Here is a 15,211-nt window from a genome sequence, read left to right as displayed (position 1 = left end):
GATATCCCGAGGACACATCAGTAGTAGACCTTCATCATCAGTCTCGGCCACGTCTCTGATACCAGTTGTTCCTATCATTCGAATAATTCCTGACCATTAGGATTCCAAGAGGAAGGCAGAAGCTCGAGTCCTAATAATCTGTCTCTCCAACGTTAGCCAAGCATCAATTTCATGACAATATCAATGTTAAAGCGAGGTTTGTAATATTGACTACATACAGATATTATATACTACTGAGTAACATTACGATCGCACTAAGCTACAGAGGTGTTCATACTGCTTGGATTTAAATGGGAAAGTTTAGACTTTTAACTCATTTCGAGACTACTCTTATCTTAGGATATAATTTGATATTCAAATGCCAAGAATAAATTCCTTTTTAGTCATTCTAAACAAACACCAGCATTCATAACTCCCTTTTTAAATTTTCAAGTCGAAAGTATCGTTGAAGGAGAATAAATATAAAAGAATGATTATAATACCACCCAGTACAGTATAGGACATAGGAGGGAAAACCAAGGAAATATGTAGCAATACTTCAATTTCGGACTGATGTCATCAACAGGAAGACCAAAATAGTATGTGTAATGCCAACTCTCTCTCTCTCTCTCTCTCTCTCTCTCTCTCTCTCTCTCTCTCTCTCTATATATATATATATATATATATATATATATATATATATATATATATATACATTAAAATGCAAAATTTGTCCGTGCATTTATGATAAATAGAATAACCCACAATTTGTGAAATACTAAATTTATATAGCTTTCATAGGGACCATCTCCGTAAAGAAAAAAAAAACAACAACAACACGTTACAGTCTTAGCGAACAACATTTTACGGCGGTTTGTTTACATCTTTTAACAATTCCTTAATAATAATTACATTGTATGTTTTTTTTTCAATAATATTGTAAAAAACAACGTAACTATTGTTAAGGAATTGTTAAAAGATGTAAATCTGAGATGATCTCCCCATCTAAAAAATAATAATAAAATTAATAACATGAATAATAATAATAAAAACAATAATTAATTTCCTTATCACATTAGCGAAACACGATCAGAGCTGATGGTGAAAAATTCTGTCCTCGACCTTGCCAGGATTCGAACCTGGAATCTTCTGATCCGTAGTCAGACGCGTTATCCGTTGCGCCACAAGGCCGTTCCTGATTACTGATTCCAAAAACTAACTTATTTTTTTCTTTTTTATTAATGCCACAAATTTTCTTCACATAACTGTTGTTGATATTTCCCTAACAATTAGGAAATCAAAATTATGAAACTTCATGAATAGAGACATTTGAAGCAAATATTTTTTCTTTCCAAATGCACGCGAACAGTGTAGGACGTTGTTCAACTCTTTATATTTCGGTAGAACTTTGGGTATGGGCCAAAAGGCCAATGCCACCAGCTGACATACCGCATCCCCTCGCTCTCTCTTCTTCGTATCATGTCCTCATCATTCAACAGGGTTTCAACTACACGTAGTATCTTGTTCCATACAATGGCATGATTAATAAACATATACACAGAATAAGAGATTATCAAATAAAGGAGGTATTTCAGTGATCAGAATAAATTGTCATAAGTCCATTTTCCTGTAAAAAGACTTTGCAACTTGAGGTTCCTTAAATGATAATGAGTGAATCTGTGTAGGAGGCAAGTTGACATTCGAGATACTCGCTAAATTCAAAGCCAAGAATTATATACTTGTATAGGCCTCCTTTACATAAATTGTATAAATAAAATAATCTTAAAACGACAACCTCATTTAGTTGCATCTGTCTAACATTCCTATGAAGGAGTGTTAGGAATATTTTAATGCTCATTTTCATCAACCACTTGCATCGTTACCTTTACAAGTTTCTTACTAAGCGTAAATAATGTGGGAGAAAAAATAAAAAGTGAGATGGCGAAGATCCAGTATTCATAAGGACAAATAACTTATTTATCTTCACGTTTTTGAGAACACTTGTACGAGATATATAGAAATCAAAGAATTGTAAATACTGTTGGCGATAAATGAAGAGAGAGAGAGAGAGAGAGAGAGAGAGAGAGAGAGAGAGAGATTGCGTTATTGCGACTTATTGGTGGAGTATCGACCTAATCATCATTTCTCAAATCGTCAGTGTTAGGACGGTTTATATTGAACATATACGAAAACTCTAACTTTTACTGCATTCTTGAGGTAACTACAGATGAATTATTACAAATCACACATTAAGATTACATAGCGCTAATAGTCAAGAAATTAGAAAGGATTTAAGTGTCTTTGAAAACGTTAAGACGAACAATAAAATTTCAAAAGGTTTAAGGTGTCTGGCGTCAGTTCTAATTTCATCTGAAGAGATTCTCATCGGAACGTCAGCCGGCTAATCCAACCACATCAGTAACCTCCCCTGTAAACTCTCATTCCGAGGAAGAGCTCGATCTGCCGCTATGCCAATACCATCCCTAAGTCGTACCACTCTACTATCTAGAACTTTGCTCACAAAATTGCTGATACACAGAATTGAGAGGAAAATCCTCTTACTCACGTAAGGTTTGCAGGAACAGGACACACACACACACACACACAGAGAGAGAGAGAGAGAGAGAGAGAGAGAGAGAGAGAGAGAGTAATGTACCGTAGCATTCGATAATTACAAAAGCACAAACCATGTCCAATTGGTTAATTGCAATAGTATTTCGACTAATCGCAAATAACGCTATGGTTATTATGATTTTCTGTCTAATCTGTAATTTTCCCCCCAACGCCAGAGGGGAAAATATTAAGTCAAAACTTTGAATGTTGGCAAATGCAACGCAATGCAAAAACAGTCGAGCGTTATGCAAGGATGGGGATGTAAGGCCAATAAAAGAAATCCAAATTGGTTTATCTTTGGCCATTTCATAAGGACATAATTAACTCTCTTGTATGCAATATGCTGAATCATATCCAGATATATCAGTCATCACTCTGTACAACAGCGTATTATCTAAAACCTATCATTTAAATGACTTTCTGAAGGGACTATAGTAAGCAAACAACATGATTTATTTAGATGAGTATTACGATTACCAAAGATAATATGCTGTAAATACAGAAGAAAAGAATATTCCAAAACCCTCTAGAAGGAACCATCATGTGTAGTTAAGACTCATGAATTCAAGTACACATGCACCCAGTCATACCATAACTGCACGGCGAGTTCCTGCTTTTAGCCCCACCCACCACCTCTGCCATCGTGTCTCCCCACAATGATCCACCCTTCGGATCAGTTGACACCTCATACTCCTCCTCCCCATCACTGGCACGTTCTTTGCTCTCTTAATTGCTTCTACCTCCTTCCTTCTGATTTGCCCCATATAATAAAGAGCAAGTCTCTCTCTCTCTCTCTCTCTCTCTCTCTCTCTCTCTCTCTATATATATATATATATATATATATATATATATATATATATATATATATATATATATATATATATATATATGATATATTTCTGGTTACGGTCAGCGGTATTGCCAGACATATACCTACTCGGTATCTCCCCGTTTCAAAAGTAGGGGGGAGAGGGGGTACCTCAAGAGGTACAACTCGCAAACCACAACTGCCTCGTTGTAGTTGGGAATGAGCAAGTGAGAGATGTGGGAAGGGTTGAAACTGTGTGCGTGCATATCTACCTAAACATTTAGCCCCTCCTCTGGTATCATCTTTTACATTACGTATACCGCACTTCTCCTATATGTCCCGACTCCCCGTGCTTTCCTTTTGCGATATTCCAGCAATCCATCTTGATACCTGATCTTGGCTGGTAATTCAATTCCCTCATTCTTTTTCTTTTCGTAAAATGCAAAATACTTTCTTCATTTTATCTTTGACCCAAGAATGAAAAAGGTTCATATATCACGAGAGGAGACGTTGGTAGGTAGACATCTTCGAGAGATTGATACATCATAACCTACAAAGCTTAGCTTTCTCATTTTTTTTCCTTGGAATGGAAAATTAAGAAAAAATAAACCCTTCCATCTATTTCAGCCCTTTCCGGAGGGCATATTAATCCTACAAGTTTAACACAATATTCATATTTCACAAAAATATTTTCGAGAGTTTGTTTAAAAAAGTGTGATAAAGGGTGAAAAAAAAAATAACCCGACTCACAGGACTGGTGAAGGTTCATTATGAAAACGAAAAAGTTAATTACAACTAGTAAGCAACAAAGTTAGTTAAAATTAATCATAACTTGTCAGTTACAATATTGTAAGACTTTATTATCAGGTATAACTGAAAATGACAGTTCTGATAAAATCTGTTGTAAAGACTTCCTATTATTATTAGCATTCGACTAAACTTTGAACATTCTTCCGAGATACGCTTTAATATCAGTGGTAGGGCATTCTCCCGAGATGGGCAATGGGTCACAAGGGGATGGGGGCGATGAGTAAACATGTAATAAACGAGTGCGTCCTCTTCCCTGATGGATATGGTGACTTCCTTTTCCTTTTTGTACGGATAAATGGCATTAAACCCCGCCGGAACTAATTCTACATCTATTCGTAATTAAAGGACTTTCGAAGGAGTCCAGTTATAATATCTGGAAACATTTATATTTGATCTCGTCAGAGTTTTAGTAATTGTCAGACTCTTGGTACCCTATTGGAAACGTCCCTCCCTGGCGATGTCTTGGAAGGGGGTTCGAGAAATCCTCAAGCTCGATAGTCTCTTGATGTGTGCTTAACCTCACCATCCTTGTAAACTAAGAAATGGTGGATTAGGGAAGCCTATAGGTCTACCAGTCGAGTCATTGCCTAGTCCTCCCTGGTCCTAGCTTGATGGAGAGGGGGGGGGGACTTAGTCACTGATCATCTGTATATATGGTCAGTCTCTAGGGCATTCACTTGTTATGGCGTTGTCACCGTCCCTTGCCTTTGTCACTCATGAACAACCATCAAACCTTTAAATATGGTTACTGATTCAGCTGTTTTGTTTGATTCTCATTTCTTTGCTTAATTCAATCATTGTCAGAGTTTTACATTTCATGAAAAATAAAGTTTTTTGGCTCTTCTAAACGAACTAGAAAATGATAATACAGCGAAACGCAAAATATTTCGTCTAGTTTCTTCTGATATTCAGGCTCATTAAGCAAAACTTTTACTGAAATACTATGAATAGGTAAATGTTCGGACTGCTGTATATGTATGATTATATTTGAGTCTGAAACTTCATTTGGTCGCTTGTACTTTTTCGAATGAAATGTCATGAATGAGGAAGACAATCAACACCAGGTCGAATTCAAAATAAAGAGTTTTGAGAAAATAATCTTCCCTATATAAAAAAGAAAAAGTGTCTGGATATATATATATATATATATATATATATATATATATATATATATATATATATATATATATATATATATATATACATACATATATATATATATATATATATATATATATATATATATATATATATATTCTTTTTTTTCTTGGTCACATTCATTGCCATAGCTAGACGTATAATCATTCGGTCTCTCCCCGTCCCTGGGGTAGGGAGGAGAGGGAGTAGTCGTGCCCTGGCGGTATTAAATAAAACACCTTACTTCTGGTTTTATACACACACACACACACACACACACACACACACACACATATATATATATATATATATATATATATATATATATATATATATATATATATATATATATATATATATATATATATATAAAAAATGGCACTGACCTTGTCAGTTGACACAAGATTATAAAAAATTATTTTAGAGCCAAATACTCTGTGGAACGTTCAATGCGTTCTACTTACAAAATCCTTGGGATTGAATAGTGATGACCATTAGCAGGTTACTGAAGCAGCTAAAATAATTTATTAAATAAATACATATTCTACTATGAATCCAACGGCATTAATAGATAAAATAAAATCTCTCTCTCTCTCTCTCTCTCTCTCTCTCTCTCTCTCTCTCTCTCTCTCTCTCTCTCTCTATGGATGTGTTAAAAACATTTGTAATATATGGCTGACAGCTCTTTACATGGTCTATTTTCCGTTCCCATTTGAGGGACAGGGAATATGGCTGTAGTTAGATCCTGGGTTTCCGTGTCTTGCCCCGGTAAACGTAGGTAAGGTGAAACCTGCGTTACCACTCGTAACTTCCTCGTTTGTTTTGACAAATGGGAACAGTCTCTCTCGTGGGAGCCCGGAAGCTTTCATTATCTCACGAAAAACACAGGGAAGACTCATCTGATGCAAGAGCTTTTTCACTATATAAATACCTTGAAGAAAATTTCGCCACCTCTTTCTTTTTAGAGGAATTTTTTCCTTTACAGTGAATTCAAGAGAAATTTGCAGGAAAGCAATTTTCAGCGCTCTCTCTCTCTCTCTCTCTCTCTCTCTCTCTCTCTCTCTCTCTCTCTCTCTCTCTCTCTCTCGTGCAAATTGAAAGTTAAAGATATCTAATGTGCTTACTATCATAATTTGACGAAGTGTTCATCAATTTGTCAAAATAAACAAGGTTCAGTTCATGCAATAAGATGGAAAATAGAAGGCATACAGTGCGTAAGTGATTCTATTAAAAAGAAAGAGAGAGAGAGAGAGAGAGAGAGAGAGAGAGAGAGAGAGAGAGAGAGAGAGAGAGAGAAGAAGAAGAAGAAGAAGAAGAAAAAGAAGGAGAAGAACAAGACAGATATCAATCACGAGTGGTATAGAAGACACAAAGAACTGACTTCAAAAGAAACCGATGAATGTTGGATTCTAATTCACGATGGCGAGAGTTAAGAGATCCGGTTGGGAAATAAGAGTCGAGATCAAGAATGATTGCAGAAGGAATGAAAAGAAAAGAAAGTAGGCGAAGATGAGCCACTACTCTAAGACTTCGCTGATATTTAGCATGAGGAATGCAAAGCTCTACACTCACAATAAGGTCAATTTGATAAAAATTTCATTCAATCTAAAGATTTCTTTTAAAATACCAAGAAACTATCGAGCTTGAGCGTGTCTAGAACCCCCGTCCAACAAAGCGCTAGACACAGACGTTTCCCCAGAGTTTTTTTTTTTTTTTACTTAGAAGAATCTCCTTTAATCTGTAACTACGTATTTATAAATATCTCCTTATGGCACCATCTAAACGTTCATTAGCCTAATTACTACAACTGTACAGGAAATCCCAATTGTTCATGCATATAATTCTTCTGACCTCCAAACATCTTTTCCAACAATGAATGGACACTCTTCTCGAGTTAATGTTTCTACTTGAATCAAAATCAACTTATCCCAATAAGATAGCAGATTCGCAATTTCTAAAAACTCGCGTAGACTAAATTTAAAAGAGAGAGAGAGAGAGAGAGAGAGAGAGAGAGAGAGAGAGAGAGAGAGAGAGAGAGAGAGAGAGAGTTAAGCTGGCCATTATGAAATATAGAGTTACCATAAAATGAAACGATTTTCATCCAATATTTTGTAACACAAACCAGTGTAACTTGGTTGTCATTAATTTCTGAATTATTTAAGTTTTTAGACTTTTAATGTTAAGTATAGAAGTGTTGTATTCTTTCTTTATTAGCTTTTTGTCTCCTCACCGGTGGTTATCATGGTGTTTATTATTGCCTAACGACTATTTTATATTTTCAAGTTGTGTTGGTTACGTGGCAGCTCTCCTTCATTATCCGAGGTATGGAGGTTTTCGCTTGGAGGATTTGGCCTCAGTGTGTTTCTGAGCCTCCAACCTTGAAGGGCACGATAATTGCTGCTGGATTCATATTATTCATCGCCATTACAGAGCTACGTTGTGAAGCTGTTTAGCTTTTCTAGGATATCCTCGCTCTGCATTAAGGATTTTTATCCTATATATATTGTACTGCCCTTGGTTCAGTAAAAGCCAAGGGGACCTCTCTGCCCCAAGGTAAAGATTTTGATTATTATATTTGTGTGCCGGGCCCACGACCTGTACTCCTGGACGGTCTGCATTATTGGAGCATCCAACACCATTGTCCTGGATCCTTGTTTTCTGCCACCTGGGATAAGCCTCCAGTTGGGGAGTTTATTGTCCTCTTTGAGGAGACCCCTAGAAGTGTATGAGGAATTTGTTAGGGATATTTAGTTTGTATTTGCTAGGATAATCTTACTTTTCGTTTGCCTCCTCCTTTCTGGACCCTCTCCCCTTTTAGTATGCTTGTGTTGATGACCTTTCTTTAATTGTGGAATTGTTTTCTTTTACAGGGAGTTTAAGAGTGATTGTTTATTATTAATTATTGTATTGTTGAGGTTCAGGTGTTATTTCTAGCTGAAATTTATGTATTAAAATTAAGTATATTTTTTTGGTATTTTCTTTGTCCCCTTGAATTGACTTTGCACTCTTATTGAAATTGTATACTATTCCACCTTCTGTGGACTTAGTATGGTACTTTAGTGAATACTGTTTGATAGAAGTTTAGTGTTTTTGTGTGGTGGTCAAGCCAGTCATCACAATATATATATATATATATATATATATATATATATATATATATATATATATATATATATATATATATATATATATATATATATATATATATATATTTTAGATTTTTTTTTATTTTTTTATCTTTTTTATTTTTTTGTAACTTTTTTATTTTTTATTTTTATTTTTATTGTAATTTTTTTTTTATTTTTTTTAGATATTTTTTTTTTTACTCTTTTGTTCTTTTTTTTAATTTTGTTTATTTTGGCTCTTTATTGAATTTTTTTTTTATATTTTTTGATTTACTATTTGTTTTATTTTTTATTTTTTTATTATTTTTTTATTTATTTTTTTTATCCAAGTATTTAATTACTGGTCAGTCTCCTGAGAAGCCTATCGATATGATCAGCTGCTAATTGAACCTGCCCAATGGTACCACTGATGGTGATCGGATTACTGAATTGGTGCCTTCGTGGCATATCTAGGGAGCTGACGCCACTCTGCCAGGTGATTTCCAACAGCGTCCTTCCTTCCACTCCGTATATGGCTCTGTGGAACTTCCTTGGGACATCCAAGTCGACACTCACGTGCCCCTTGAGGTCATAGTCCCTTGTGGTGTTAGCTCCAACCTTTGCACCTTGGAAGTCGATGTGAGATGAGAAGACCCTTTCGGGCTTTTCAGGTTCCACGTCAAAGACGATTGGTTTACGAGCAGGTTTTTTTCTCTACAATCTTCTCCTCCTTCTTTGCTTCCTTCTTTTTCTCCTTCTCCTTCTTCTCCTCCTCCTTCTTCTCCTCCTCCTCCTTCTCCTCCTCCTCCTTCTCCTCCTCCTCTTCACTAGGAGAAGTTTCCTTTTGGAGCTTCTGCTCTTCTTGGTGGTGGTTGTTTTTTCAGGGATATCCTTTTTTGAGGCTAGTAGCCAGCTCAGCACCTCACCCACACCAGATGCCTCTCCAACGACCCCCTTCTCCTCCTTGTGTCTGTTGGCTTCCAGGTACTCTGCTGCCTTATCTACTTTGTCTTCGTCTTCTTTATTGACACAAACATCCTTTTGGACATCTTTTTGTCCATCCTTCCTAACATCCTTCTCGGTCGAAATTTCTAAACTTGACCTGTCGAGTCTCACTTTCCTTGTTCCAGGTCTGCTCACTTCTTTCTTCTTATCTCTTCCTTCAAGTTGCTCCTCGAGTGAAGAGGTGATCTCATTTGCCGCAAGTAGCTCATCCTTCAGACCAACATTTTCTTTGGTGGTTTGGACGATCCTGTCTTCTGCCAATTCCTTACCAGACCTTAGATGGCAGACGCGTTCCTTGAGACTCTCTCTCCTTGGTAATGGAAGCCATACTCTTCTTTAGTTTGCCAATCTCTCCTAAAGCCCTAGACAGATCATCCTCCGCCCTACAGGCTTCTTTCTTGGTGTCTTTTAACTCATTTACGAGGCAGGTGTACTTTCCTTCATTGGTCAAGTTTTTTGTTTTAGCCTCAGTCAGGCTCATCTCCAGCCTCTCTTTCTCTATGTTCATCTCTCTAATGATCCCCAATTGCTTCTCAATTGTGTGTTCCAGTTCACCAATATCTTTTACAACTACAGATTCCAGCCGATGAATAGAGACCACTTTTTCACCCTCAACTTTTTCCAGTTGCTCACTCATTTCAAGATTTCTTTGCTCCATCTCACTTACCTTATTCAAATATTCTTCCTTAAGACCTTCTAACTCCTCTAAGAGGCAGTTGTACCTTCCATTCCTGACCAAATCATTGACTCTAGCCTCAGTCAGGCTCATCTCCAGCCTCTCTTTCTGCGTTTTCATCTCTCTTATAATCCCCAATTGCTCCTCAATTGTCTCTTTCAGTTCCTCAGTCTCTTCCTCAAATACAGATTCCAACCGATGAATAAATGCCACTTTTTCATCCTTAGCTCTTTCCAGTTTCTCACTCATTTCAAGATTTATTTGTCCATCTCACTTAATCTATTTAGATATTCTCCGATGGAAGCATCATTATGAGATAATTCCTCTTTTAGGTGATCGTTGCTTTTTTGAAGTTCTTGCAACTTAGTCGAGAATTTCTCAATCTCGATTTCTTTTTCCTTTTGAAGAGTTCCGATTCTGTTGGTGAGACCTCGAGTCTCTGCTTTCAGTTCCTCTATCTCTTCCTTGAGTTTTGCTTCCCTCTTAATTCGGGCTTCATTTTCATCGTGAACGTTTTCAAATTGTCGAGTCAGTCCAAGAATCTTTTGGTCCTTCTCAGTTAATTTATCTAAATGATCTCCAATTGTAATCTCTTTATTGGAGAGTTCGCTCTTAAGTCGCTCGTTGGTTAGTTGAAGATCCTGCAACTTGGATGAGAAATGTTCAATTTCTCTTTCTTGATCCTTTTGAAGAGTTTCCCTAGTGTTCGAGAGACATTGAATCTCTGCCTTCAGCTCTCTCTTCTCTTCAACTAGTTTAGATTCCACCTGGCATCTAGAGTTGATCTCTTCCCAGGCACACTCCGATTCTCTGTCCAAAAACTCAACTTGTTTTTCCATCTCCAGTTGAACATTTTTACCTAACTCCTTTAGTTCCTTTTCTTCCTACTTTGTGGACAAGAATTTCCACAACAGGACATTTCCAGCCACAATTATACCTACCAAAACAACCCAGAACCAATTGCCACCACTCTTTAGGGGAACAATAGTTCCACCCTCAGTTCCAGTGACGAAGTCTGGGAGAAATTTCCCCAGAGTTCCAATTGATTTCAGATCAGTCTTGAGCGTTTCTAGTTTCCGTTCCATAGTCTGGACCTTCAGTTGACACTGCTGAAGATCCTGCCGTGGTTTCCAGAATCTTCCAACCAAAGGGAAGGATGATAATGGTCCCTGGAGGACGGGAACGTCTCCGATCCCGCCCTCAGAGTAGTCATTCCTCTTGGGCAGTAGACAAGAGACCATCCTGAACTCGAAGGATTTCTGAATTTCCTTCATTCGTCCTTCGAGTTCCATGAAATAGCTCTCACACGCCGACTGCTGCTCTTGAAGATCAGCTGTAAGCTGTGATGCCTCGAATAATCCTCCAAAAACTCCGTTGAATGCTTTCCTCATTGTGTTGATCGCTGTTTGGTACTATACCGAACATGGTGATTGAATCTATGTTTGATTACCATACGTTTCTCCTTCGACTAACCTTATTTTGAAAAACCAGAAAAGATCTCACGGAGACCTTCAAGATCCCCTCCCAGCTCGGGGTCTCTCATACATTCATTCTTTGAAGCCTCCGGAGAATCTTCCGAACTTCTTCAGGGAAATTCCTCCTCATCTTCTTTTTCATATATTATCTATCTTATTATTCATCTTTCCTTTCTTCTTCCGAAAATTAGTCTAATTTCTCAATTGAATAATCCATCCATATACCAAAGGCACTTCCCCCAATTTTGGGGGGTAGCCGACATCAACAAGAAAAAAACAAAAAAGGGGACCTCTACTCTCTATGTTCCTCCAGCCTAACCAGGGACTCAGCCGAGTTCAGCTGGTACTGCTAGGGTGCCACAGGCCAACCTCCCACATTTCCACCACAGATGAAGCTTCATACTGCTGAGTCCCCTACTGCTGCTACCTCCGCGGTCATCTAAGGCACCGGAGGAAGCAGCAGGGCCTACCGGAACTGCGTCACAATCGCTCGCCATTCATTCCTATTTCTAGCACGCTCTCTTGCCTCTCTCACATCTATCCTCCTATCACCCAGAGCTTTCTTCACACCATCCATCCACCCAAACCTTGGCCTTCCTCTTGTACTTCTCCCATCAACTCTTGCATTCATCACCTTCTTTAGCAGACAGCCATTCTCCATTTTCTCAACATGGCCAAACCACCTCAACACATTAATATCCACTCTAGCCGCTAACTCATTTCTTACACACCCGTTCTCACCCTCACCACCTCGTTCCTGACCCTATCTACTCGAGATACACCAGCCATACTCCTCAGACACTTCATCTCAAACACATTCAATTTCTGTCTCTCCATCACTTTCATTCCCCACAACTCCGATCCATACATCACAGTTGGTACAATCACTTTCTCATATAGAACTCTCTTTACATTCATGCCCAACCCTCTATTTTTTACTACTCCCTTAACTGCCCCCAACACTTTGCAACCTTCATTCACTCTCTGACGTACATCTGCTTCCACTCCACCATTTGCTGCAACAACAGACCCAATTGAATAATAATAATAATAATAATAATAATAATAATAATAATAATAATAATAATAATAATAATAATAATAATAACAGAAAAAAAGGAGAAACACGATTGAACACGAAGAATCTTCGAGTGTGTTTCACCTCTGTAACGAAGAGAGGAGATACTCTCTGAAGACGTTCTGAATCAAAGGATTTCCCGGAGAAGTCTCTCTCCCTCTCTCTCTCTCTCTCTCTCTCTCTCTCTCTGTCAGTATTTTAGAGTCGCTTGTCAAGAAAACATAAAATTTGAAAATATTATTGCCTCATAGTTATTTCATTTTGTTTCAAAATATAGTTTGTATATATATATATATATATATATATATATATATATATATATATATATATATATATATATATATATATATATATATATAAGTATGTATATATATATATATATATATATATATATATATATATATATATATATATATGTATATATATATATATATATATATATATATATATATATATATATATATATATATATATATATATATATATATATATATATATATATATAGAAGTGTGTGTGTGTGTGTGTATAAACACACATGCATAAGTACACACAAACTCACACACAATTATATATACATACATGCATATATATATATATATATATATATATATATATATATATATATATATATATATATATATATATATATATATATATATATATATATATATTTATATATATATATATATATATATATATATATATATATATATATATATATATATATATACATACACACTATATATGCACACATATATAAAGGATATATATATACATATACTGTATACATACAGAATACATATATATATATATATATATATATATATATATATATATATATATATATATATATATATATATATATAAATATATATATATATATATATATATATATATATATATATATATATATATATATATATATATATATATATATATATATTTATATATATATATATATATATATATATATATATATATATATATATATATATATATTATATATATATATATATATATATATATATATATATATATATATATATATATGTGTGTGTATACATATACACATGCAAACACACACATACACAAATATGTACTCATACACAAACACACACATATATATATGTATATATTTTTGTGTGTGTATATTTGTGTTTGCGTGTATACACACACACACTCACACACACACACACACACACACACACACACACACACACACACATATATATATATATATATATATATATATATATATATATATATATATATATATATATACATACATATATATATATGTATATATATATATATATATATATATATATATATATATATATATATACATATATATATGTATATATATATATATATATATATATATATATATATATATATATATATATATATATATATATATACATGGTACATATATACAGTATATATATATGTATATACATATATATACATACATATAGTATATATACATGGTACATATATACAGTATATATATGTATATACATATATATATATATATATATATATATATATATATATATATATATATATATATATATATATATATATATATATATATATATATATATATATAAGGTAGTAGGTTGGCCAAGGAACCAGCCAACCGTTTAGATACTACCGCTAGAGAGCTACACGGTCTTTTGACTGGCCAGACAGTAGTACATTGAATCCTTCTGTTTGGTTACGGTTCATTTACCCGCTGCCTACACATACACCGGATTGTCTGGCCTATTCTTCACAGATTCTCCTCTGTCCTCATACACCTGACAACATTAAGATTACCAAATATTTCTTCTTCAGTGGCTACTTTCCTCATGGCAAGGGTAGAATTGACTCTTTAGCTATGGAAAGCAGCTCTTCTAGGAGAAGGACACTCCAAAATCAAACCATTGTTCTTTAATCTTGGGTAGTGCCATAGCCTTTGTACCATGGTCTTCCACTGCCTAGGGTTAGAGTTCTCTTGCTTAAGGGTACACTCGGGCACACTATTCTATATTATTTCTTCCTCTTGTTTTGTTAAAGTTTTTATAATTTATATAGCAGTTATTTATTTTAATCTTGTTGCTCTTCATAAAATATTTTCTTTTTCTTTTTCTCCTTACCTCACTGAGCTATTTTCCCTGTTTGAGCCCTTGGGCTTATAGCATCCCGCTTTTCTAATTAACGTTGTAGTTTAGCAAGAAATAATAAAAGCGATAATAATTATAATAGCAATAATAATAATAATAATAATATTAATGTATATATTATATATATATTTTTGGGGTCAAGCCATGTCGTCCTGATGGAAGTTCCTATAGGGTAGCTTCCTAGGGTATATTACAACTACGGCGATATTCCCAGAGAATTTACCTTAAGGTACCAGAATTCTAACTCCTGGAGCGAGTATCCCTCGTGAAAGGGATATCGCGACATATCAGAGGACGTATTCTAGACACGTCACATGGCAATCTACATCCTGGACAGAGATTTCGTCTCGTAGCAGG

General features: G+C 35.2%; 1 protein-coding gene and 1 non-coding gene across 2 annotated transcripts; both read right to left on the bottom strand.

Moving 5' to 3' along the window:
• Window positions 1-1,097: 1,097 nt before the first annotated feature.
• On the bottom strand, window positions 1,098-1,170 carry TRNAR-ACG (transfer RNA arginine (anticodon ACG)). Its single transcript has one exon. It is a non-coding gene; the product is annotated as a tRNA-Arg (tRNA).
• Window positions 1,171-9,145: 7,975 nt separating this feature from the next.
• Window positions 9,146-10,381, bottom strand: LOC137636857 (nucleolar protein 58-like). Its single transcript, XM_068369213.1, has 3 exons — window positions 9,787-10,381; window positions 9,378-9,683; window positions 9,146-9,312 (listed from the first exon to the last, which is right to left on the bottom strand). The coding sequence occupies exons 1-3, from the start codon at window positions 10,379-10,381 to the stop codon at window positions 9,146-9,148; spliced, it is 1,068 nt and encodes a 355-aa protein (XP_068225314.1).
• Window positions 10,382-15,211: the final 4,830 nt, after the last annotated feature.

This window comes from Palaemon carinicauda, unplaced genomic scaffold (genome assembly GCF_036898095.1).
Source record: "Palaemon carinicauda isolate YSFRI2023 unplaced genomic scaffold, ASM3689809v2 scaffold413, whole genome shotgun sequence".
NCBI lineage: Eukaryota > Metazoa > Arthropoda > Malacostraca > Decapoda > Palaemonidae > Palaemon > Palaemon carinicauda.
Note: the sequence above shows the minus strand (reverse complement) of the source record. Positions and strands in the feature narration are given on the sequence as shown.